General features: G+C 34.8%; 1 protein-coding gene across 1 annotated transcript; it reads left to right on the top strand.

Annotated features, from left to right (window-relative positions):
• Nucleotides 1-497: 497 nt before the first annotated feature.
• Nucleotides 498-27,254, top strand: crc (bZIP transcription factor crc). The gene is made up of 5 exons (XM_073091705.1): nt 498-658; nt 2,862-2,961; nt 4,030-4,157; nt 14,136-14,300; nt 26,050-27,254. Exons 3-5 carry the CDS (start codon nt 4,049-4,051, stop codon nt 26,793-26,795), a joined length of 1,020 nt encoding a protein of 339 aa, XP_072947806.1. The 5' UTR covers nt 498-658; nt 2,862-2,961; nt 4,030-4,048; the 3' UTR covers nt 26,796-27,254.

The following is a 27,254-nucleotide window of genomic DNA, read 5'->3' as shown; positions in this document are numbered from 1 at the left end:
GTTCAACGTCTATATTAAAATATTTTTTATGCTAATATTAACATGTATCATAATTAATTTATTAATAAATAAATAAAATAATTGACAGCTTTTCAAAGTTTCCTGTTCTTATCTATGAAAGGAATTTATTGATATACGATGGTTTATTATCTGTATTACAATTATATGTTGCCCTTTTTCATAAATTTCCCCGAAACGTAGAAAAGTATGACACATTTACTCAAAAGATAGGTAGAAGATATAAAGCATATTTATAATGGTCACGTGATGAAGACGTCACTTACATTTTAAATGCGGGTACAAAATATGAAATGGTAAAATAAATATTTTACACATTTCAAGATGATGAATTCATTTGTGGGTTCTGATAATGTCTTTTACCTTATGTCCTCTATTTACACAAGTGATATCGTATTATCGTTATATTTTTTCTCAAACATAATGTTTAAGAAAATTGAATGGTATACATAAGATTGTAGATGGTAACACCGATTTTGCTTTTCCGGTTCTGCTTCCTTTCCTATTACTCATCATGGCCTCCAGTTGATAGACGTATTATTTGTTTCGTTTCGTGCTACAAATTGCGTTTACAATGGGTTTCTAAGTTTTTTAAGCGGTTTGCACACCTGCGTGTGCCTTCACAAGTTATAAAAATGTTGTAAGTATATATGTTTTATTTTTATTATGAAGATTCAAATAACCAATTATGTCTTGAGGTACATACTTACACTTCTTGTTGAATGTAAGCTTTCACTGAATTTGCTTACAGACTGGGCTTGTGCTCTAAATATTTATGTAATTTCTAGCAAGTACCTACCTGTGTGCTTGCTATAGAAATGCTAATTAGAATCGCAAAAATACTGACTAAAGGTAATTTGTCCAGATGTAGATTTATATTTATCAACGTTGTGAAATTGAGAGTATTCAATTCTTATCGGTACCTTTTACATATTTTCTTAGTAAATAAACAGTTATATTTCTTCATAGATGTACCTAGTATAAACATTGAATTCTTATTTGGGCATAGTCCATTTTCCTTCTATTTTTAGTTCAATAACATAGATTTGTTTTAGGATATAAGATACTAAAATAACAGAAATTTCCTTAATCAAAACAATATGTATATATTTATATTTACATTGATAGTAAACAGATATTACTGTAAAATTATAAACAAAATGTATTATTGTCAATACATACAATTCAAATAGTCTGATCACGATGGCTATGATATTTTTTTTCAGCTAAAAAGGTTACCATGAGATTCCTTCAGAGTGGTATTTATAACGGCATTATATTTGTTTCAGTCCATAATCATAAAAATCATTACCTATCAGGGATTGTGACTGATTGTGTCAACAAAATGTGAAAGCTTTTTTTTGGGACGCTATTTTAATATTTCTGTTCACTTGATGTTATCTTTATTGTCTTTAATATTAGCTGGCGCTTATTCTTATGAATAAAATGAAATTTTCTTGAAAATCACATTTATCTTTCAGTTTGCCATTAATAATTTGCAGGGCTTGATCCTAATAAGTATTACTATTAATTGGTGCGATTTCTATTTTAAATTATCTTCTACCCAGTTAAGCAAATAGATTTCTTCATAAATTTAATTATGCCGGTTTAGTTTTCTTCTAAATTGGTCCTGTTATGATAAAAAAGTACATGAGATTGGTAGTGAGAAACTTTCAACTCTCATCTTCAAGCATTTATTCCTTATAGTTTCTTTATACTTTCAGTATAAATATGTTTTAGTATCATATGATTTACAAAAATATTTCTCTTTAAGTTCATTATATTATTCGATAACTTTATATTTATTAATATGACACAAAAACTCAAAAGTTTAAAAACCTGTCTTATTTGTTTTGCATTTGTTTGCTAATCTTTAAATTTTTGATCTGGAAAGTGGAGAAATGCTTATTATCTTGTAAGTAATAACTAATAATGTGGGTCATATCCTATGCAGATGGAGTTACGAGAGATATATTATTATTTATAATGAGAGTATAGGTTGTATAATCAAGTCTATGCAACATTGATTACAACATCTTAGCAACTTTTTATATTTCGTAACTTATCTATTCAATTCGCTATGCTTGTTTTGCCTCAGGCTCTTGAGATATTTGCCTGTGTTTAAGACTACATTTTTTCAGTATTATCCATTAATTTTGTCAATTAAAAGAGAAGTCTGCTTTGTTTTCTCAATTGACCTTCAAGTTATTACTTTTTGTTCAAAAACACTAAATAACTGGTATTATAAGTAATTGAATAGTTTGTAATTGTAGAGGAAAAAGTACAGTTATAATAACAGGAATGCAGAAGTAGTAAATACAAGTTTCATATAGGGAAATACCACATACTAGCGCACAATAATGAATAATGGTGAACTTTTTATTTTTAAATGTCAGCATTAATGAAATTTGCATATGTAGTATAAACACAACTCAAGTTACTTTCTTGATATTGTGTTCTATTTTTTTAATATGATTGTAATAGCAAATGAGCATGCAGTCTATTTGATAATAAGTGGTCACTGCTGCCCATGGACATCCGTAACCAACTCCATATAAAATAAGGCTTGAGTCTGAAGTCGATTACAGATGTATCGCTACTCATGAGGATTAAAGTGGAACGTCTCTGGTAAGTATCACTCTCACAACAAAGTCTTCAAGCCAGTACATAGCAATAAATGTTATAAGGTAGATACATATGTAGTGGTGGTAATTCTGGAGTCAAACCACTAGGATTTTACTAAAGTATACTACTGGCTAGAAATAGGATGTAAGCAAATATGTTACCATTATTACAAATCTATTTATTGCTTTTATTTAAAAAAAATTTTTTATTAATTACAGTGCCACCATGGCGCCTTCACCGGACATCAACGTCCCTCGACAACAACTACCATCATCATCAACGGATATCGTCTTGTCCCAGTTTGATCTTGCACCAGTGGTAAGTTTACTATCGTTTTAGTTATAAGCTTCAAATAGTAGTTTGCACAACGATTTGCGAGATATTAATGGCACTTAAGTAAGAACTGGATATTTATGACCAACCCATTAGTCGAATTGTCAAGTTATACTGCCTCCCTGTGGGGCATGGGTCATAATGAGAAAGCTTTAGACCATAATCCATCACTGTGACCAAGTATGGGTGGGTCTACCCAAACCTTTAATGTCTTTCACGAAATTAAGGCGGGAACCCACGATGCATTCCTTCACAGTTAAAGCAAGTGATAATAATTTTGTAATACGCTCATAACTTGGACAGTTAACGATACCTGGAATGCGACCTTGTCTCAGAATGACAGGCAAAATTTCAAACTGGGCTATCATTGCTCCCAATTAACCCAATTATCAGTTATTACTAAAGTGTTCTACACTATAAGCTACGACGCAATGGGCCTTTGATAAGTGAAACGAATAGAACAAAAATTATATCAATGACGTCTGTGATCTCAATAGTATTACTCTTAATAATGTACAATTCCGTGTAATAAACTATTATTAACATGACAATGATGGCGTTATATCTAATGCTACTCTTCTATTCACTACACTTGCGTGCAAATATGGATATAATAGATATATATTACAATATCATGAATCATGTCCATTCTTTGACAAATATAGATTTTGAAGGCCAGAGATTTGTGTATGAATTATGTCGGGGAGTATACCTACATGAAATCTCAGTTTCGTGTATTTTAAAATTGGACAGATTTTATTTAATTTTCAAATTTTGGTATACAATAGATAATTATTACACAACTTTTAAAATTTGAGTTGCTAATATTTTATTAATTAGAGTATGGTGCATTATAACTCAACCATAAATAGTACATACCGATTCTTGATATGATTATTTATATCATGGGAAGCACTTTTCTTTTTTTGGTTTATAAAATTTGTGATTTTAAACAGTATCTAAATCTGAATTTAAAATAATACTTTTTATAATACTATGGCTATTGGTTAGAACTTGTATCGGTGTATTATTATTTTCACCTGCTATTTCCAGAATACCAACCTCAGCAAGAATGAGTACGAACATCTGGGACTGGTCGCTGGCTTCGGCCGACGGCCTTCTATCATCTAAAGAAGAATATTCTATGCTGCTCGAAGTCGATCTATTTAAGAATGAAGATGGTATGTATCGGAGATGGGCCTGATAATAATTACTAATACACGCTAAGTGGCCGACATTCGACCATATACATTTGAGGACTTAATATTGATTAAAAATAATTATAATTTAAAAACTACGCTAAAATCGCACAATGTATATCGTAATCCTGATTCCTGACTATCCTGTTGAGAAGAATGGGATAAAATTATTAAAATCGTGTATTGTCATCGGTTCTTGATAATTCTTAAAAATTTTAAATCTAATCGGACCGTTCAAAGTGGGTAAAAATCAAAGATTCAGTTACGTACATAAAAGCGTGTTAAAAAGATAGCCATTTGCTTCTAAACAATAAAAATAAAAACTAAAACCTGGAAAATCGGTTGTCACTTTGCATAATTACATGCGCGCTTCCTTGCGGAGGGTATTGTCAATCACGTTGTTATTAAATAATGGCAGTTGTAAACTTCCTCGGCATTAGAAGACCTGAGTGGCCGAGCGGTCATCATAACGGTGTAACGCACAAAGTGTTCTGGGTTGGTTCTCCGGCCAGGCAAACATCTGAATGATGAATTTGGATATTTGTTCTGAGTCTGGGTGTTTGTGTATTGTTCTTTGTGGCCAAACTTTCAGTGCAGTTTGGCCATTAACGCATAACGTATTCTCTAATGCGCATTGGAGCAACGGAATACGTTCTTGGCCTCCCCCAGTTTTGGGAAGAGACTCCAGCGCAGCGTTGGGACAAAAGAGGGATGCAGACGTGTGGTCAATGGCATATGGTCATACTTTATGCCGTCTACCACGAGCATAATTACAATAAGTAAAATAAGATCAATTGCTTATATTTAATGGAATGGAAAAATGAAACAAATTTTATTTTCAATCAATGTAAAATAATGAATTACGTAAAGTTTAAAGTATGTATATTGTTCATCAAATTGAAAAATTCGCCAAATACGAGTCGAACTCGCAAATGTTCATTTTTTTATACTTATTTTTATTAATTTTATTATTTTCATCAATATTTAATTACATCACACAACAATAGATGGCGTTGGGGTGATGATGACGTATATAACGTATAATAAAAATAAAATAACTATATTAAAATATGTTTTATGGTTCTTATTTGTATTTATTATAATACCAGTTATTGGATTGTAAAAATTTCAACCGTTTCCCTAGTATGGTTTAACAGTCAGATCGAAAATGCCGAAAAATACCGGTTTGTTGTATGGAGACCTCTTTTAATTTTCAACTATATTTTAGTTTTAGTATTTGTTGTTATAGCGGCCACCTTTATGCATCCTCTGTAAAATCATGTGTCTATCTATTACGATTCCGGAGATATAACCCTGTGACAGACGGACAGAATGACATACAGCGAAGTCTTAGTAATAAGACAGGGTAACGGAACCATAAAAAGTAGAAAATTGTAGATATATTTTTTCTAAATTTATAACTGGAATATGTATGTATGTACAGTTCTTCTCATTCATATAATTAATAAAATTATAACGTTGCTAGATCCCCTCTTAATAGGTAGTAGATACAGGTTGTGACGTATAAAAACTTAAAAGAAGTACTGTGTACAAATACTAAAAATAAATTAAAGTGGGGCCACCGTTATGCATTCTCTGTAAAAAAATCAAGTGTTCATCTATTACGTTTCCGGAGATAGAGTCCTGCGACAGACGGACAGACGGATAGACAGCGAAGTCTTAGTAATAGGGTTCCGTTTTTACCCTTTGGGCGCGGAACCCTAAAATGTTAAAAATATGAGCGTTCCCATGCAAGACGAAGGGTGTTTCGGTTTATCTGTTGAATTTGAATGCATAGACTTTAAATTTCACAATCCTTGTGTGTATTTAGTTGTGGTGAAAGGTAAATTATTTCTATCTATGGTTTAAAATAGTTTTCTGTATCCACTAATAAAGAATTAAACAGACTTGTTTCGATGGTTAGCCCATATAGCATTTTATATTATTTATTTTAGATTTAATTGTTAATGTGATTTTTTAAATTCTCTAATTCATTAGTGTGTAATGCCAAAGTGTTGTTCAATAAAGGTGTGACTTGCTAAGGTTTTACACAAGGTTTAAATAGTAGGTATGACCATATGATTTATGTTCTAGTGAAAATCTCTCCCTTATAATTTCTTTTGCTCCATCCTTCTATGGTAAATATTATTATTACGGTAAGTATTTGAAGGTGAAGAACACTTTGTGATTTGACTTCGGAGGAACCACCGCCATACCTATTCTATTCTTGCCTAATAACAACAGTGTTAAGCGCTGCTGTTCGGGTTTGAAGAGTGACATACTTATTCGAGGCGTTCCAACTTATTTCCATGAGTACTCTTTGAGTAGCAACGCTTCTGTGGCCGATCTCAGGTAGGACCATCACTTACCATCAATCGGACTGAATGCTCGTTTGCTGATTCAATACTATAAAGTTTATTTGTTTTGAAAAAAATAATCCCTCAATTTGTAAGTTTCTATAGCCCATCCTGCAGTTTTTATTACTACTATATTATATTTGTTGCTTTCGTTTGTTGTCATACAATTTTTATAAGATTGAAGTTACAAACGAGCATGTAGACCATCTGATGAGTCGCCTTATAAGTAAGACAAGTTCTGAAGGTAGTAGAAACCTTTGTGGTTTGAATCCGGCGGCATCATCGCCACACCTATTTCTGCCTCATAACAGCAGTGTTAAGTGCTGCTGTGTTCTGGTTTGAAGGGTGTGGTAAGGGAGACATACTTTTCTGAGGCGTTTCAACTTGGTCGTTTGGGGTAGTGGCGCATATGACCGACCTCAGGTACGAATATCTAATAATAAGGGTTGATTACGGACATCCAAAGGCGGCAATAGCCACTTACCATCAGGTGGACTGCATGCTCGTCTACTATTCCTGTATTATAAAAAAAGACAGCTGGCGTCCGCACTCTTTCAATCTTTATATATATATTTCTTATGTGCGTGTGTATGTCACTGAACTCCTCCTAAACGACTGGACTGATTTTGATGAAATTTGTTGTGTGTGTTCAAGGGGACTTGAGAATGGTTTAGATTCACAATTTAGTCCATGGGAAAAGGTTTTTTTTAATTAATTTTTAATTCATAAGTAGTTGTTGATTTTGGAATGTTTCACATTGGATTCGACAGACTTCGCTACCATCCCAGATTCAAATATTCTATCTATTTTTCAAACCCGTAAGTGATAAGGGTTGTTCACCCTTAACATTTTTTTTATTTGTATGGCAACACAACGTTTGCCGGATCAGCTAGTAGTGTAATAAATAGGTGTGGCGGTGGCGCCTCTACGGTCGAACTACATAGATTTATCCATTTTTCAAATATCGTAAATGGTACAAGTTTAAGTTCACAGTTAGTCCATTATTAACGTTACTAAAGTTTTATTTAAATGCGGGACACGTGTAATGTTGCAAAACTGTTTAACTGTTTACTCAATTAACTACAATATAAATCAATTTCAGAATAGGAAACTTCACAACTCAAAAAAATATTATCTGTTATGGCTATTAGGCTAGTATTCCATTATTGTGGATCAATTATTCATGCTTATAGCTTGTTCATTTCCCTAGTTTTTCATATGGCTTGTTAATATAACATTTATTTATGTATGATGTTCAGTACGAGGTTTTGAAAATCAATATTTAAATAAATTCATTATTTTATCGATACGATTGATCACTGAAATGATAACATTTTAGATTGAAACAAGGTCAGATATTACAATTATATTTTGAATACATAATTGTGATTGTTTCTCTTCAACTTGTAATTATTTTGCAGTATCGGATATGTGTTCTATTTTAGAGATGAATTTATCTTAATTGCCTTATTATTACCCGCGCTGCCGACCGCTAGCCCCCCACAGATTCACCTCATGTCCGCGATAATACGAGAGGTCAGTAATTGACATGTTATAATATTCATTCACGTACATTTCCAGCGATCCAATGCCAAATAAGCAATGTTATGTAACTCCGTAACCTGCTCTATGCTTATCGCTAGTCTAACTGTGCCCCGCAGGTTATCCCGCGTATATAAATCACATTTATCCAATATAAGAACAATGTATAGTTCAGGGGTAAAATGGAGGGATTATTATATTTTTAACACGTTTTCTAAGAATTTACGTAAAATAATCGTTTTACAATAATTACTAAGATTACTATAATTTAGTAGAGGAGATACACGAAGCGTTCTATTTTAGTTCTCAGAAATAACACATCCATTCCATTCCTATCGATAGCATGATTCTATAATCATTTCAGAAGGCAGCAGTGGTTACTTATCATCAGGTAGATGGCGTGAATTTTTAATAGGACATTATTAAAAAAAAATACGTTTGCGATTTACCCCATAAAATGAACTAATAGTGCATTGTTTTAGGATGGTACACGTGTTAGTCTTAGAAAGCGCTTACGTATTCTTACGAGTTCTGTATGGGACAAAAAACGATGTACTTAAATTCTTAAATACCATATTATGTACTTTGTATTTGTAGCGAACTATTGCAAAATAATTTATTTAATTTGAATACAGTTATGACTAGAGATGCGCCGAATAGTGGGTTCACCGAATAACCGAATACCGAATAATATTCCGTTTAACCTTTACCGAACCGAATATTCGGCCGAATTATTCGGTTTACCATTCCTTTTTTGTCAACTTGCCAGTTATGTGTATTCATTCACACTTTAAAATGTTGATTTGAGATTTAAAAGTGAATACTGATTTAAGGTTTAAAATAAATGTTGACTATACTAACCATAGATTAAATAATAAATGTGTTACTTGAGGTATCAAAATAAATGTTGATTTGAAGTGTAATTGCTTTATTTTATTAGCTTTATTAAACACATTCTTCATAGGATTTGAGTTTAACTTATAATATAACATAAGTCTTACATAAGAAGTTTTGTGTTTTAGTCTTGTACCATGTCGTGTACGCACGAAAATAGAAATACTCGAACCGAATATATTCGGCACCAAAACCGAATAATTCGGCCGAATACAAATAGCAAAAACGATGCCGAATACGCCGAATACCGAATACCAAACGAATATTCGGTGCATCTCTAGTTATGACCATTAGCCTATGTAAATATGATTCCAAATCACAAACGATTCTCTATAAGGCTTTCATGGGAATGATCAGCCGTCGTCAACCATTATTGTTTCATTGCTGACCACGGGGCTCCTCTCAAATTAAGCGGGATTGAATTATAAGACCACCGCGCTAAACAAGTACATATTGGTGGACTTCACATACCTTCAAGAACCTTTTTTTAGGTTTAATAAATAAGATATAATAATAAAGATTCCGTTTCTATTTTATTTACATGAATTTTTCAAAATAACATGCTGTTGCAAAGTAATTTCGCGTTACGGATATGGATGTTTTTATCTGTGCGTAATGTGCACACTGATAAGTCATCGTGGAATATTTTAGCAACTAAAAATAGTAATAAATTTTATATACGTACCAGTTTTTGCCCGCGGCTTCGCCTGCGTTTAAAAGAAAATAATATGACATACTAACACATAAACCTGAGAAAATTCGTAACTTCATTAGAATGGCAGTGGCGCCATCTGGCGAAAATTGATTGTATCAACTCTGAAACCTTCGTGGGCTCACAACAACTTTGCCAAACTTAACTTTGCTAAAGATCATCACTTGATCAAATGCATAGTTGACGATTCAATTACTACTAATATCGATTCAAATAATCGATTTTTTTGGTCCAAAAGATCGATTCTCCGATTAATCGATCTTAGATCGCCATCCCTACTTCCCGTGGGATTTCCGGGATAAAAACTATCCTATGTCCTTTCTCGGGTCTCAGACTACCTTTGCACAAAATTTCATTAAAATCGGTTCAGTAGTTTAGGCGTGAAGAAGAGACAACCAGACAGACAGACAGACAGACAGACAGACAGACAGACAGACAGACAGAGTTACTTTCGGATTTATAATATTAGTAAGAATAAGGATTTTATTTGTTCTTATGATCTATTAGAACCAAAACTATTTCTAAAATAAAACTCGACTTCCTTAATAGGTAATTAATAATCTTATTATTATTAATAATCTTATCTTATTAATAATCTTATCTTAGTTAATAATCCTCTCGTTATATGATCGGTATATTTTACAACGAGCTTTTGCCCGCGGCTGCGCTTGCGTTACGAAAATTAACTAAGAAGATTTATACAAACTCATCCCCTATTTTATCCCCTTGGGGGTAGAATTGATCAAAATCCTTTCTTAGCGGATGCCTACGTCATAACATCTACCTGCATGCCAAATTTCAGCCCGATCCGTCCAGTGGTTTGGGCGTGCGTTGATAGATCACTATGTCAGTCAGTCGCCTTTGAGTTATGTATATTTAGTATTAAAATATTCTGTTTACTAAATATTTATTAAGCTATACAATACGATTTGGGGTTGTAATCGATTTGTCGTAAAAATGGGTTTCTTTGGTTATCGATTTCTATATCACATTCTTAGAGCCTAGCGATGGCATGTGTCAAAATGGGCCTATTAAATTGTGACGACTATAGTTATAGAATCGGAAACTATGCATTTGATCAATTGATGATCTTTATTAGCAAAGTTGTTGTCCAAGAGCCCACGAGGGTTTGGGAATTGATAAGACCATTTTCGACAGATGGTACCACTGTCATTCCAATGCAGGTACAAATTTTCCGTTTTATGTATGTCATATTATTTCTTTTAAATGCGGGCGAAGCCGCGGGCACTACTAGTTATATATATATAGTATTCTATACTAATAGATACTAAGTTTATTCTAGTCCTTTAATTAATATTAGGTGAATTTTCTACAAAAAATGAATACAAAATCCGAAATAAGTAGGTACTGACCTAGTACAGTTGAAAAAATCGATAGATAATCATAGTACATTATAATTATTAGATAGCAAATAATTGACGTAATCATAACTATAATATATCCGTCGACTATTTAATAAAAATATAAAGAACATAATCGTTTAAACGTGATAGTGTTATCTTGTTCTTAACCGTTTTTATATTTAACTGTTGCTAGCGACTTTACGTGCATTAACTTAATATACATTTCAGCTACATTCTATCATTATGTGTTATCGTCAACCCATTGCGATCCCAAAGCTGGGCATGGGTCTACACTCAGAGTGAAAATGATTTGCCCAGTCCACCGCGTTGGCCAAGTGAGAATCGATAGACTTGACACAGCTTTGAGATCTAAAAATAACTCTTAGGCGTATAAGTTTCCTCTCGATGTTTTGTGGAGGTTTACTATATTTTTAAATAAACTTATTTGAATACTATTACAATGGATTAATTAGATTATCAAAGTTAGAAAAAATATGTAACATGTAATATCAGATATGGATTCAGACCAAAAGGTATTTTATTTTTCCATAAATTCAACGTTTTGTTTTAGTTCAACGGTGCAAATACATTCGTATACGTATACTCAGACAGAAAGAAAAACTTACATATTTAACCAAATGCAATGTACACATTCGGAATTTTTTTGTCTTTATTATTTATATAGATAACTGCTTATTGGTTGCTAAGTAGAGTCGAGCGTGGGTGTGTCTTGATTGTGAGCAGACCGGGCCCTGATTGGTCGAGAGTGCATAGTTTATATTTATACCAAAGACGTCACGTGCTCAAAAACATATTTGTTTTTACTTGAACCGCACCAGATCATGTTTTCGAATATGTATCACGAAGCTCACTATTTTCCATTTCTTATCTTGTTTCCAATGAAAATATATCTCTGCAACGTAGTGTTGTTTGTCTTGAGCAAAGATCATGACAAATATAAAGGTTACCATGGAATTGTTTAAATAGAAAATGCCAAATCTAATTTAAAAATAGATCTGATGTAAGATGCCTTAAGATTTTCTCATGTACAGTATAATATAATTATAATATAATTGATATATTAGTCCTGCATCTATCATTTAATTGCACCCTCCCTATTATTTTAAGTCATCCCTTCTTTAACTCCTCATCCTAAGGTTGTCTGGAAGAGATCGCTGTTTTAGCGATAAGACCGCCTTTTGTATCGTCCAAAATTGTATGTTTTTGTTTTGTGTTCTTTTTTTGGGAACAATAAAGAATATTATTATTATTATACTCAAACATGGTACGTATCGACTCCCATGGCTCGACGACAACCTTAAAGGCGTCTATGTTAGCGCGAAAAGAATAGTAGGTCGGTGAAATTGAAACGAGGATGTACGATAGTGGAACCAATTATAGCAGGTTGTGACGCAGAGGTTATGTTCAGCACATGGGGATTTAGTGCGTCAAAAATACCATATAAGCTGGTGTCTTTCCGGAGATACCGTGGTACCTTTTGAAAGTTTTCTCCCCTCACCAAAAAAGGTCACCTAATATCTCTCAAGGCAATAGAGAGGATCTACCTAAAAGTGATTAGAATAGGAAGTGGTACCTATACAAGACAAAAAATCCCAACTATTAAAAATATAGCGTATGTCACGCCCACAATTTAGACGAATACCAATCACACCTCATGTATGAAAATCCTCATGTCGTTTAAGCTATAGGGCGTTCCAAAAGATGAGGCCTACATAACTACATACATACGGTCTAAAAATATTATCGTACGCAATCGGGTAAAAATTTGGGGACCTTTGGTCTACCATCATGTCCATGTCTATCCATATAGTACATAATCAAAATGAACGTGTAATCGGTAAAGGATGTATTTTTTACGCTAAATTTAATCCATCTGAGATTGGTAATGTTATGCATATACTTTTTTCCAAGTAAATGGGGTTGGCTCCACAACACTGCTTGGATGTGGATTCGGGGAAGTACGCGTATAAACGATCTGCGCGCTTATTACAAGTCTGCCTGATGTCCTTCGTCTAAATGTATGTTGTTTTATGACAACGGTCTAAATTTCCCGCTGTTTCGTAGAAATAATATTTCTTTCGGGAAATATTATTCCACATTTTTAAATAAGGAAAAATGTATTAACTTCATCTATATAATTTCGGTGTAGGCATGTAGGTATATTTTGGTTTATAAATAATTTATACCTATTAATTTCAATAAAAAAAATGTGTACCTAATTTAGGTTCCCCAAAATTTTATAATATTTCGCATAGCCCTTTATATTACACATAAGTTATGTGTAATAGTCATTAGAATGTACGGTTTATTTTAACAGAATGTATGGGATTATCAGTTATTTCGTTTAATACTTTATTTAAGCTTGACTTGAATCCCAGATGTCCCAAAATTTATCATTACAGCAAGAAAAATCACGTTGCTCCAATAAGGTCTGCGTAATGTTCCTTGGGTCCGAATAATATCAGAAATAGGCCGCCGCAAATGGCGGCATCGTAATGATAAATGAGATTGTTTTTACAGCAGAAGTAATTGTTTTGACACTATCGCGAGAGATTTAAACCATCACGGCATCTGGGCGTTTCTTTGACGTAATATCGTGTGACAGATATCGTTCATATATATATTGACGTCTCGGCTGCCCCCGCTGTATTTTGTCCATTACTTATCTAAGCTCCTTACCTTGAAGATTCTCGGGTATATTCGAGCAAATTATACAGTATTAATTTAATTTATAATCGCTCTAGTGTATAATATTTAATCAAAGATATAGTTTATTAATTTATCGTGCGAAATGTGTTGTTATAAAAATAATGGGATGTGCGACTCGTGTAGAGACTTTCAGTTGAGCCTATTTCAACGTAAGGATTAAATTAATTTATATTAAATTTGAAAATTCATCTTATTGTGATTAAAACACAATGTGTAATTTTTTATTTTTTTTACATTCATTTCATCATTATTTATTTATCGATATAATATGATATAATTTAAGAAATCATTAAAATTTAACCTACAAAATATAATTTTGAAAGCACTCACTAATTATAGTTTTGAATGAACTTGTCCACAGATTTACTCAAAACATTCCCAACTACCGCACCTAAGATCGAGTCGACCACCTTCCAACTGCAGGATGACATTGGCTTCTACCCACCATCGCCGCCGGAGACCAAGCCCAGCCGCGCCGAACTCGCCAGCGACCTGCTGCAACAGCTAGACAATCAATGCAAACAAGGTAAATAAATATAACGTCATAATGACAACATTATTGGTATAATTCAAATGTCAATTATGCATTCATAGCGACAAGACCAAATCGAGCAAGACCAAATGGGCCAAATCGACATATTCGAGCCTAAAATGTGCGTGTTTACTTTGTGCGCCATCAGCACATTTTTAAGCACGTGGTTTACATCGTATTGCGTTTAAAATATAATTTATCGGCGCTTATAGACTAAAACATCCAATCAGTAATGAGCATTGTTTAAGGGAATATTATTTTTATATGAAATTACTCGATTTAAAACTGTATTTTTCAACTTATTAAACTGTTGCCACCAACCCGCAACCGCACCAAACTTTTACAGTAAGAGAGTATGTGGTAGAGATAGATGTTGCAGTGCATAATATTTTTTTATAAATTATTTAAATGACATATTTTTAAACTTGCACTTTACTTTCATTAAAATAACTTATGAGTCTTATTTTTAATAAATGTTGCTATTTGCTTCTATTACTTACATTACAAGCTTTTAAATTTTATGATACTCAGATCTTAAAGTTATTTTTCAATAACGATCGGAATATAATTACAAAACAGAGGACTTAAGAGCTACATTTGATTTTAGTTTAAAATCTGAATTTAAATTTTATTTATAGAACACATTAAAATTAAGAATAACTCTTCCTTAGCAATTTAATCTCATTGAAGCCTTTCTGAGCTCTAATGCCACGTGGTACGATAACTTTCAGACATTTTACTGAGATGATGTTGTATGTAAGGTTACATCTGTCATATACGAAATATCAGAAATTGCAACGTAGACCCTTTGTGGTTCGACTTCGGCGGTACCACCACTACACCTATTTCTCCCTAATAACACTAGTATTAAGCGTTGCTATGTTCTGTGTGAGGTTGTGGTAAAGGGGATATACTTTTCCGACCTCCATTTTAGTCCTCAGGGGTGAAAACGCACGTATGGTTGACCTCAGATAGGAATCTAATCTTCTCTTACAGATCTCCATTGGCGGCAGTAGCCACATACCATTCTGTGGACTGCATGCTTGTTCCTTACTTTTATATTATAAAAAATCAGGAGGAGGATATTGCACCACGTGTTCGTTTTAGTTATAATTGGGGGATACAATTGAGATTATGCAGGCGATAACGATACATGCTCTTGACCGTTTTGTCTTAATCTATTGATGTTATAACAATTTATTGCTTGTTAAACTTTTAAAAACTGAACATAAAACTTGTATGAAAATTTTGCATATCAATGAGCACGTTGAACGTCGCCAAATTTGCCAAATTTCGGCAATGCACGCAGTACTGTATCCTACATGAAAGGTGTCAGCATCTTTTCCCCCTATCATAATTTCGTTATTGTTGCACTTAAAGGAATGAAATTTCGTTCATAATACAAAGCACGAGGTAGAAAATTATAAAAATGTTGAGTATCTGATGCAACCTTATGTGAAAATTTCACATACGTAGTATTTTTTACAGTAGTATATATCAAAAGCAGTGATAGCCTAGTGATTGAAACGGAGTCCGAGGTTCCTTCTTTTTCTGAGGTCTACCTGAGGTCGGCCAATATTATTTTTTAAAAAACATCCGTAGTAAAGAGAATATAAGATCGTTACACACATATTTCGTCCGAATGATTTTTTTCTTTTTTTTTTGTAATTTCCGTATGTGTAATGGTACAGTTTTCATGGTATGCAGACTAGCAATGGAATTTGCCAACCAATCACCTAACGGATTGCTATGGAAATTACTTTACCTTTGTGACTTGTGTCTCTTTGTAATTAAGTTTGAAAATATTTTTGTTCAAAGTATATCCCTCACTATTATTTTTCGTCAACGTCAACGTCGTCAACTGTGTTCGCAATAATGTGTAATAATTGTAATCATTTCTAAATGATTTGCATATTTAAGTTTTTTTTGTAAACATGCCTCTAAAGATTAGTCACGTCTGTTACCGATATGATTTGTATATGATATTTATAAATCTGAGGTAATATTTTGGTACCGATATCCATTGGTCATGCTTAGATAATTGTGATACGTGCGAGGACACACCTCTACGACTCCCGAATATCGGTTTTATCTTTGCTGAAACGTAACAATTGGCAATCAGTCTGAATCATCCAGGTAAGTTGACAAGTCATTATAAACTTATGTATTAATAAATAATAATAAAAGCCTCGAGAAACCGTACATACTGTAGATACTTACGATGATAGTCATACTTATGATATAGGAAACAATCGTTAGTGGTGGTCTTTTTTACTTTTGGCTCCAACTCTTTATGTGATGACCAAAGCACGGAAGTTCATTTGAAATTTGGCTCTAACGGTTATCCTTTAAACTGCCCATTGCGCCCTTTAGCCAAATAGGTAGGTTGTATAGATAGTTTAAAACCTATTTAAGCTACGAGTCTAAGAGCGATTTTCTTTAATTTTAAGATGGCTAAATTAATTAAAATGTATACACATTAAAATTAAACGATTATTATTTGTCTTTTAAAAATAATTGCTATTGATATCTTGACAGGGGTTTTCTCAGAATAAGTATTTAGAATGTTTTAAATACTGTATTATCGATAAAATTATCATAGTTATGCCGGTCATGTGCTGTATTCTTTAATTTCAGAATAGAAACATAGATTAGTAAAGATTATTCACTCCTAACAAGAAAATGTACCCAGTTTTGAGAATTGAAATAGTTGCGTAAAAAAGTTTTGCCATGTCTCTGTGCTAAAATGTCCCTAAAATATTTGAAATAATTATTTATTCATTATGTAAATTGTACATTATAATTGAAAATTACGCAGTATTAGTTATTTATTCGTAAATTTTCTCGAAAAATGTTTTTATTTGTCAAGAATTCAAAAATAGAACTTACGATAATAAGCCATTTGTGGCTTCATTCAAATTCAAGGCGGCGAAGTATCTTTACTAGTCTATGAATAGAAATAAAAAACAGGGATAAGTATTTTGGGGCCTATGTTCTCCATACCCATTAAAACAAACTATTCTAAAATGCACATGTTATATCCCAGATCTCGTATTCGAATCGGAGTCTTTAGAATGGAAATCCGAATTTCATATCACTATTAATACATTGTAAATATAAATCCTCGTATTGTGATCGTCGAATCCAAAGCGAAGAAGGATTTTAGAGTAGAAATTTTAAAGTATAATTGTGATCGCGGCGGGATTCAGTAGACGTCATCGGCGGAAAAAATAATTTGCGGTCGAGTGATACTACGAGTGTTATTTCTTTATGAGAAAATATATGAGTCTGTTGTAGACAGAACTTATGCGTAGACCTATGTAAAACTATTAGAATGCAATGAATTGAGATTATAATTAATGTGCCTAATTAACTAAAGTCAACTATGTTTATATTTGTTGAACAATAGTGTCATTATTTCCATTACTTGACTTGAAACGAAATATCTCCCAAGGTGGTGGTAGGTAATTGACGTATCATTGTGGGCATGCCGAGGATTCCGCACAGCACACGCTGCAGTACTGCCTCGCGTGGGACTCGCAGCGGCGGATCCTGGTCTTCCGGGGTTGCGGACGGCATGAGTGGGAGCTCGAACCGCCCGGCCAGCAACCCTGGGATGGACGGCGGTGTGTGTGGTCGCATACCATCGTGAACACCAGATGGTGTGGTGAGTTTCAAGCTCACCTGGGCGGAGCCCGACGGGGCAACGCGCCAAGTGGACTCCGGTTGCGTTCCTTTGGAGATCCCGGAGTCCTCTACGCAGCGCCGAGGCCATCGGGGGGGTTTTAGTGCGGTAAGAATCCCACATAACCCCGTGTCGCTCCCACAGCATAGGGTACCTTTTGAAGGTTTTCCCCTCGTCAAAAAAAAAGGTTATTGACTTACAGAAAGCCTTCTTGTAACCCACTCCATATTAACACACTTATAGTAACACATATTATAACAAATATGGTGCACCGTGTCTAATGGGGAAGCGTGATAGTGGATCATTGTGAAACACGGTGTCACAAACGTTCGCGCACACTCGATCCTTATTCAAATGACTATACTATTGCGTGGAGTTTATTCAGTGATAAAACTCTTAGTTTTGTAATTTTAATTAGGCTTTCAAGAACACTTTCTGCTAATATTAGCCTTATATATTATATATCTAGTAATATTTACCTTGTATATTGTAATGTGTATAATAATAATTGTCTAAATATTACAGTTAATTAATGTTATGGGCATGTAATGATATTCATAGTCAACTTTCATATTTCAAAATATGTTTACGAAGTATTTGTGTCGTAAAATTCATTATCATTGCATCAGCTAAACTTCAGTAATCGTAATAATTAAATAAATTCAACAATATTTTGTGAAATATTTATGAAATATTACGAACATGTGTAAGATTAAAATTCATATCCCTATTCGCATACCAAGGTCCCTCCAGATGCTGAGCAGCAATGGCTGTGCAGCTGGTTCCAAACTCATGGGTTAGATGCGAAACCCCTACCGTGTATGTCTTGTTGGCGGGCCTCAGCAACGCTTATATTATCAGTTAGAATTTTTTACTTGTCTAAAACTTAGTTTCATTTAATATTATTTTTTTTATAATGTAATAGTAGCAGACGAGCATGCAGTCCACCTGATGGTAAGTGGCTACTGCCGCCCATGGACATCTGTAATCAACCCCAGATAAGATAAGATATTCCTGAGGTCGGCCACAGATGCGCCGCTACCCCTGAGGACTAAGCTGGAACGCCTCGGAGAAGTCTGTCTCCCTTACCACACCCTTCAAACCAGAACGCAGTAGCTCCTAACACTGCTGTTATTAGGTAGAAATAGGTGTGGCGGTGGTGCCGCCGGAGTCGAACCACAAAGGGTTATACCACCTTCAAATCCAAATCCCACTTAATTAGTAATGATAACCGAAAATTTAATAATAGCAAAAACTTTAACATAAGGTGTTCTTGCCGGGTCTTTATACAATATAATTTTAATTGTCACTTACTCTCCCGTAAATGGTCCTTTTTAAAATCCAGTATCTGATACTATTTCGATTTTTTAATATCCTTATTTTAAACCGGAACAATGTGAAGGTACTGATAACATTTCCCCATGGTCAAGACCGCTACCGACCACGCGGTGCCACTGCCGTTATACCGCTCTGCTTCATAGAAACAGAATTTGCTGTGTTAATTTAAAGAATACTTTGTACCATATTTAGCAACCCACGTGTAATTCAAGTTTATGGTATATTTTTTATGTTATTTGGAGTATAACAAAGACGTACATGCGGCGCTAGCCATCAGTAGGTGGTCATCGCCTCCATTCACATTCATATTCGATTCGCTACTTCTCATTCATAAAAAATATTTAAATGTATAAGTACTACATTGACGAATTCTTAAGAAATATACGCACAAACACTACTGATAGTGGCTAGCTCGAATTATTTAGAATGTGTCAATGACCACGGCTTAAGTATAATATAACGAGTTTAGTGGAATTTTTTTACCTATTATTTAATATGGCAATGAATACGGGCCAGGTTTATGAAACACACTTGGTTTAAGTAATTTTTCGTTTTGTAACATGTATTGTATCATTCAATATTGGTAATATTTTATACCACATTTACTGATAGGCAAAACTGTCATATTCATTGAGTTATATATTTTTTTTGGTTGTTATAGCTATTTAACACAATATTCCTTCCTTCGAAGTGCCACTTTTGAATAAAATACGGGGTGTTTTCTTTTGCAATTTTATTTTTAGTTTTTATAAAAATCAGCCTCGTAACTCCTTTCAGCATGTTTCTCTATTTCTAGTATACGTTTACTTTCAAACTACACGTTTGCCCACTGGAAAAATACAATATGTATGTATGAATTGAAGTTTAATTGACATATGTGAATTTATCAACATTTATAGCAGAAGAAAAGAAAGTTGTAAGCAATAATGCATCCATCCATCCATCCATACAGTTGTCAATCAGTGTGTGCGCTGGTCTTTATATAGGTGAATTTGCAATGAGAAAGATGCGAAATTGTAATGTTGTGGTATCCTATGCCTATGGTCTACGGCCTATTGTGTATGCCGAGGGCGAGGCATGGAGGGGAAAGGCGCGGTGGTCCAGCGTCGACGTTGCATGTGCGCGTGCGCACTCAGTCGTAGAACACGCCGCGTCGCGTTTGCAGGTGTTCGCTCGCGCTCGACCGTGACAATAAATTCGTTTCGAGAAGTACTCTATGGGCGTTCGCGCTCGGCTCGCAACCTATGTCTGCCACCGCCGATGCGCCGCCTGGACGCCGTTAGAATGAAGTACCACTATCGCTGCATCTGGAATAAGGAGATAGTGTTCAATTCACAAAAACTTGTCAAGAGACGTTAGGGTGCCGTGACCGCACCAGGACTTTTCCCGACGACTATCGCTCGCACCACGAGGATCACAGTTTACCCATTACCCACTGCCCATATAATCGTATATTAAATATATCATTAGGACTCTATCGTAGAGATAAGCACTTAGAGGACCAATATTATAAGGCTTATATGAACTTCACGATGGCTCTTGCAGATCTGTATGCCGGTACGTACCCGTGAGCATTGTTTCTACAGCATACTCTGTTATGACATTGATTCGTGTTTGGTTCAATATGAAGTTTTGTTTGTAGAAAGGCGTAATCAAGGTCTCCATGCTCTAATTCCTGTTTTTGTTTGTTATAAGTTCGACGATTGATGCTTGTTGTCTTGCTATAATTTGTCTTTATCTTGTGTACTGTTTCTTGATTCTTATGTTTATTGGAAACTGGATATTGAAAGGCACTCGTTTTACGCAATAAAACATGTTGTTTATGCTATTTATGGATTTATCCAATCCGAGTTTATGCGTTGAAACTTAATGTTTTGAATTAATTCAAACGATATAACAACGTATTGGTACATAACTGCGTATATAATATTAACTTGTTTTGCAAATGATATTCATTGGGATAACTATTGAAGTTATTATCATTGCACAAAGATTGTATTATAGATTGATCATGTACACGTTATGTGTTAGGTTGTGGTTCAAGTGATGTTAAGTAGCGGACACCCGGCGCCTGCCAGGCTATACTTAGATATACTCGTGCTTAAACCAAGGAAGCTTTACAAATATACATTTGTATACAACCTTACACTAATAAAAATCAAGGTTCAAATACTGCCTTCGTTGTTTGCGTTATCTAAGTTACATGTTACTTTGACATATCAATGTCGTTTATTTTATTTTGACCTACGGCGACACTGGCGACATAACAATTGTTTTGGTTTAAGAATTTCTATAAGAACAACATGAGAGAATGGAATCTTTCGACACTTGCGCCGCGTCGACTGATAAACCAGTTGGCGCACAAGGCGACCTCGCTTGCAGCTCGCCTAATAATTAAAACGACTTATTGACCACTTGCTTCCATTCCGGCGCATTGATACAGATTGTGACCTAACCGTTCGACATGTTTACTTTGCAAGCGATCTACATTGCCCCCATATCATAAGTAACTATTGTGTTCCATGTGTGAAATTTTATGTAGATAAGAACAGGCTTATCTGTCTTGGCTAAGGGTCTTGCATAAGTTTTGTATTCTGTTTGTAGACCAAAGAATAGGGTTAGACGGATAAATAATTAAAAAGTATTATTCCGTTTGTTGTCTTCGAAAAGGGCAAATGTACATTGGAGCTGTTTATATAAAATCGAGTAGTTTTTTTGGCGCGGTTCTCGAATGGTAATTTGCTCCTTTGTAGGACAAATTCTTTAAAAACATATATAAACAAAACAAACACATATCTAATTCTAGTACCCCTTTATCGAGGACAATATTTATGTCGTGTCAATAATGTTTGTTACTTTAATTCGATAGAGACTCTGATCTTTGTACTGGCTTAATATTGTTTTATTTATGACTGGAAGACGCTAACTACGCATTTTATCTCTAATTTGGCGTGACCAATAACAAGTTATTATTGAATGCATGCATGGTTGAACCATTTTTTGCGTATACTAATGCAATTTTCCACGGTTAGTTGTTTAGTTACCTAGTAATGTCTTCTTCATGGTCTATTAATAAAGATTTATTAATTTAATTAAAAATTATAATAACAATACATGTGCCATTTGGCTTTTGCACAAATAAATACATTTTTCCAGTTTTCATAATGTTATGTTTTCCCAGATAGGATAGGGTTATGACATTAATAATAATATATATATCGTCGTTGTCAACCCTTTACTGTCCCACTGCTGGGCACGGGTCACCTCTCAGAGTGACCCTCTCGTTCTAGATCTCAGTCCACAATTCTGGATAAGGGCGTATTGGTAGACTTCACACAACTGAAAACTTCTCAATAAATAATTAAATATATATTTATATTATATATATTTATATTATATTCTAAATAATTCTCAGGCATGAACGTTTCCTTTGCTTTATAGTACTTTATAATTAATACGCAAATAAATTTGAAAAATCGGAGCATTTGTACCTTGGACCCTCCGATTGATAAACCGTGTTCTGACTACCAGGCTGTTACTGCTTTTACATATATACATTTTTATGTTGTAAGTTCCCATTATATTTCGTTTGCAAATTTATAGCTTAAAACTGGTATTTCACAGATTCAAATTGAGTTGTGACATTCATAATTATACAGATATCGTACGAAATAGCAATTCAGTGAGCAGTCGATGACACTGTATCAGTATCGGAGGGAACGGTTTAAGGTTATTCTGTTATATTTGATATTGTTATCGAATATTATGGCACGGAGGGCACAGAGACGGCGGCTCGTTAGATTGTGCAAGTTTATCTGGGGTCAGGTATTGACGCGTCATATGTGGGTATGTTGTATTTTACGATCTTTTTCCCGTGGTTTTGCCCGCGTTCGTTTCGCGTTAGGGTTTTCATATTTCACAAGTGATCCCTACTTTAGGTGTAAAACGAAACATACATGTACGTCCCTTAACTGGGTGTGATAAGGAGACATACCTTTCCGTGGCATTCCAGCTTAGTCCTCAGGGGTAGCGACGCATTCGTGGCCACCCTCCGGTAGAAAACTAGTCTTATCGGGTGTTGATTACGCAGTCTTCGGCTCGTACATGTGTATGTATCAATTAAAACTGTGTGCATGCCATCATAGATATGCATGCCCGTCACGAAAAAACTGCAGCGAGTTCATTCACGCGTGCGGGTGAAACACGCGCATGCATGCACCCGCGTGACAGAAAAAGACATTTACTGTCCTTTTCTTTTGCTGTTTTTGTATTATTAATCCAGACAAACAGACAAAAAAAACTCGTTTTTATTTTATCATTAGGCGTATGTGGGTTTAGTAAACAATACATTCACATTTGGCTACTGGGGTGCAATGACCTTAAACCTGCTCATTCTGTGCTTAGACTCGAGTCCAGCAGTGGATAGTCGTATTGGGAGTGGGTTGACGTTGGATCATATCTTTTAATTTATTTCTTTTCATCTCAAATTAGAATCATACGTAGGCTTTTACATTCTTGTTTTAAGGATTTTAATATAGGTATTTCAAATTTCGTATTTATCACTTATTATTGCACTATATAACTAAGTGCTCGATATAAAGTAATGCGTTTAAACTAACAATAATATTTATTATTAATATCTATAGATTTATTTATATAAATATTCATAACATACGTTGTTTATCCAATGTCGTAAATATCAATCTAACGCCCTAGGATAAACGTGATCTAATTAATTTTATATGGAGTTATGAATATTCACTTAACAATAAATAAATGGTATCGATATACTAAACTTCCTACGCACTTCGTATCTATATCTTAAGGACACCTAAATGATTTAAGAGAATTCGCTTATGCTATTCTCTAAGGTAGGTCGTAGATCGATCTTAATGAATGTAGAAATTTTGAGGATTTCATTTTGTCAATAGCTGCTAAATAAAAAGAGGAAAAACGGTTGACAAAAAAAAAGAGAAAAAAATATAGTCGACTTGAATACGTCCTCCTTTTTTGAAGTCGGGGAAGAATGTTCTCAACTGATTTATCATAGCATACTTTTGTAACGATGATGACGTCTGTAGCTAAAATTATAGAAAATTTACAATGTAACGGCGATAAAAATAAATTGTAACGATAGCAAAGACCTAATTCTGTCCCTAAATTCAAGTGGCTTGACGCATTGTTTGTCAATTATGTTCAATTGGATATCGTGTGCGTCGCTCGCCGGCGACGTTATTAGTTATTACTTTCAATAAAAACACGCCAACAGATCGAAGCCGAATAATGTTCGATGCTTATTTGCATTCGTCGTGTAAAGACCACGTCTAGAGTAAAAAGTTGTTAAATTTAGCTGGGGTATCGAAACTAATCATCTTCTAAATATTAGCATGAGCATGAGTATGAGGTACTATCAAAGAGCTGGGGAATTTGGCCGTTTTTTAAATATTGGCTACATCATCACTTTTCGAACGTTGCTATTTCACTTTAAAATTTGAATTGTACTCTGGTTTACCAGTGGTAATCGTGATCTGGTTATGATATTATCCCAAATTAACTTACACTCCATGAATTGTCTTTATTGCAAACTTTCATTTAATATTCTAGTTTTACAAGGTGAAAACATTCCGTGCATTACATGTGTTTTAAAAGTTTATAAAAAGACCTTAGAATTATAAATAAAATAAAAAAATGAAAACCTCTATATTCCAGTTTATAAGTACACTATGTACTTACAATATTTAATGTATTTCTTGTTAATAATTCATATCTATAAAATACATTTGAATCTAGAAATCCGATTTTTCATTTTGTAGTAATTTTTCCTGTATAAATTATACGTTATACGAGCGTCGCCCAACACTATTAATGTATTCTACCTCACTATAATATTTTCTCATTCATATATAGCACATTGATTTTCCTGTTATATACCACGTGTAATATGCTCACGTGCAATCTCCCAAACTCCTACGGTCATGAATGAATTCATCAGTAGCTCGTAGTGGACACAACATAGTTTGAATATTTATAAAGAGCCACCCGTTTGTCTCTTTCACGGTTTTTCAATTTTCACGTAGGTCATTTCAATATTTTTGGAGTAAAAATTCATGTGCACACTAAATGCCGTCCAATTTGATTCATGTAAAAGACCCGTTCTATATAAAGTTCACCATCAGGTGGACTGCATATTCGTTTGCTATTACAATCGTATAAATATGAGAGATAAGTTGCAATAAATTTACTTAGCTATGACAAGGTTTGTCAAGGCAATTGTATTTAGCATTTACAATGAATCTTTTTACTTGGAATAATGTCAGTACAATTTACAAAAATTTACATCTTAATAACTGAAATAACAAAGCAGCGGTGGGTATATTTTTTACTGCATTATTAATTAGCGTGCAACATGAGATGGTGTTTATTTAGTTCATGGTGTTCGCCTTGTGGTATTAGGGCTATGTACAATACATAGTGTTTTTTAAACTTTTCATCTGCGTATGAAGTAAGGCATTTATCACATTCTATCTGTACCCCACTATTATTACTGAAATGCTACTTCAAAAGAATATCTAATTAATTGTTATGTGACATCAATATTACTCGTACACGGTGTGCCCCGTCTACATTTGTCTTGTCGCTATTATTAGAATGTTACATTATCATCACAACACAATATAATAAAATGACATAAAATTAATCTTTTATTCTTGTTTTTTCCAGAAAATATATTCTCCCACTGGCTGGAGGAGAAGGTGGAGCTCCCAATTTTCGAAAACATCTCTCAAGTGCCGGAGCGCGTGGAGGTGCCGCAGCCCGTGGTACCGGTCGCAGCGCCCTTGCCGCACCCGACCGAGGAGCTCCTGCGCGAGTTCGAGACGGTGTACGGCGCCGTCGAGCTCACCCACCTGACTCCGCCGCAAAGCCCACCCGGCCCCGCCACGCAGCTGCTGCTCAGCTACGCTCAGCAGGCTCAGTGTGCTCCGCTCGCCCCCGCCCTCCCCGTGGCACCGGTCCAAGAACAATGGCCGGTAGTATCTACTCCGACGGTGTTGGCCGATTACGACTGCAGCTCGCAGGCGCTCGAGGAGCTGGTGCGCAACCGCGCCGCCCAGCTGGTGTCCCCGCAGCCGTCGGCGGGCAGCAGCACGCCCTCGCCGCGCTCGTCTCCCCCCTCCTCCCCCCGCTCCTCCTCCGCGGACGAGGACTGGACCGTCCCGTCCCGCCCGAAGCCCTACTCGCGTTCCGTTGACGATCGTCGTTCCCGGAAAAAGGAACAGAACAAGAACGCCGCCACCCGTTACCGCCAGAAGAAGAAGGCAGAGATTGAAGTTCTTCTGACCGAGGAGCACTCGCTGCGCCAGCGCCACAATGAACTCGGCGACAAGTGTGTGGACTTGCAGCGCGAGATTCGCTATCTGAAAGGGCTCATGCGCGATCTATTTAAGGCAAAGGGCCTAATAAAATAAACAGTCATCCCGCCATCTCAAGAGAAAGAAATTATTCGTACTGCGCGTCTGATGCGTGGAGTTACCTTCGAAATATTGCTAAAAAATAGTGAAGGAGTATTTTATTTTGATGATACAATTTGTAAATCTATTATTTTTCATTGTTTAATTTAGTTTTTAGTACTATTCGTATTTAAAATCTACATTCAAACATCGAGCAGCATAACTATCACGAGTCACAAGATCATCAGTCGAGGGAAAAATATGTAACACCTTTAACACCTGAGGTGGCGCTATTCTCTCATTTTTCATAATTACTTCATTTTAGAGGATAGGTTGCATTCGTTGATATGAAAATATGAATTTTATTCTAAACATCTGTTTGGCAATGTTATTTTATCAATGAAATTATTTTTGTAATATAATTATTTGACTAAGCAGTTCTATTTTCATACAATATATGGAATGCGACGGCGGAAA

The sequence above is a fragment of the Epargyreus clarus genome, unplaced genomic scaffold, assembly GCF_041222505.1.
Source record: "Epargyreus clarus isolate Ecla_fem2 unplaced genomic scaffold, WU_Ecla_fem_2.2 ptg000034l, whole genome shotgun sequence".
Classification (NCBI taxonomy): Eukaryota; Metazoa; Arthropoda; class Insecta; order Lepidoptera; family Hesperiidae; genus Epargyreus; species Epargyreus clarus.
Note: the sequence above shows the minus strand (reverse complement) of the source record. Positions and strands in the feature narration are given on the sequence as shown.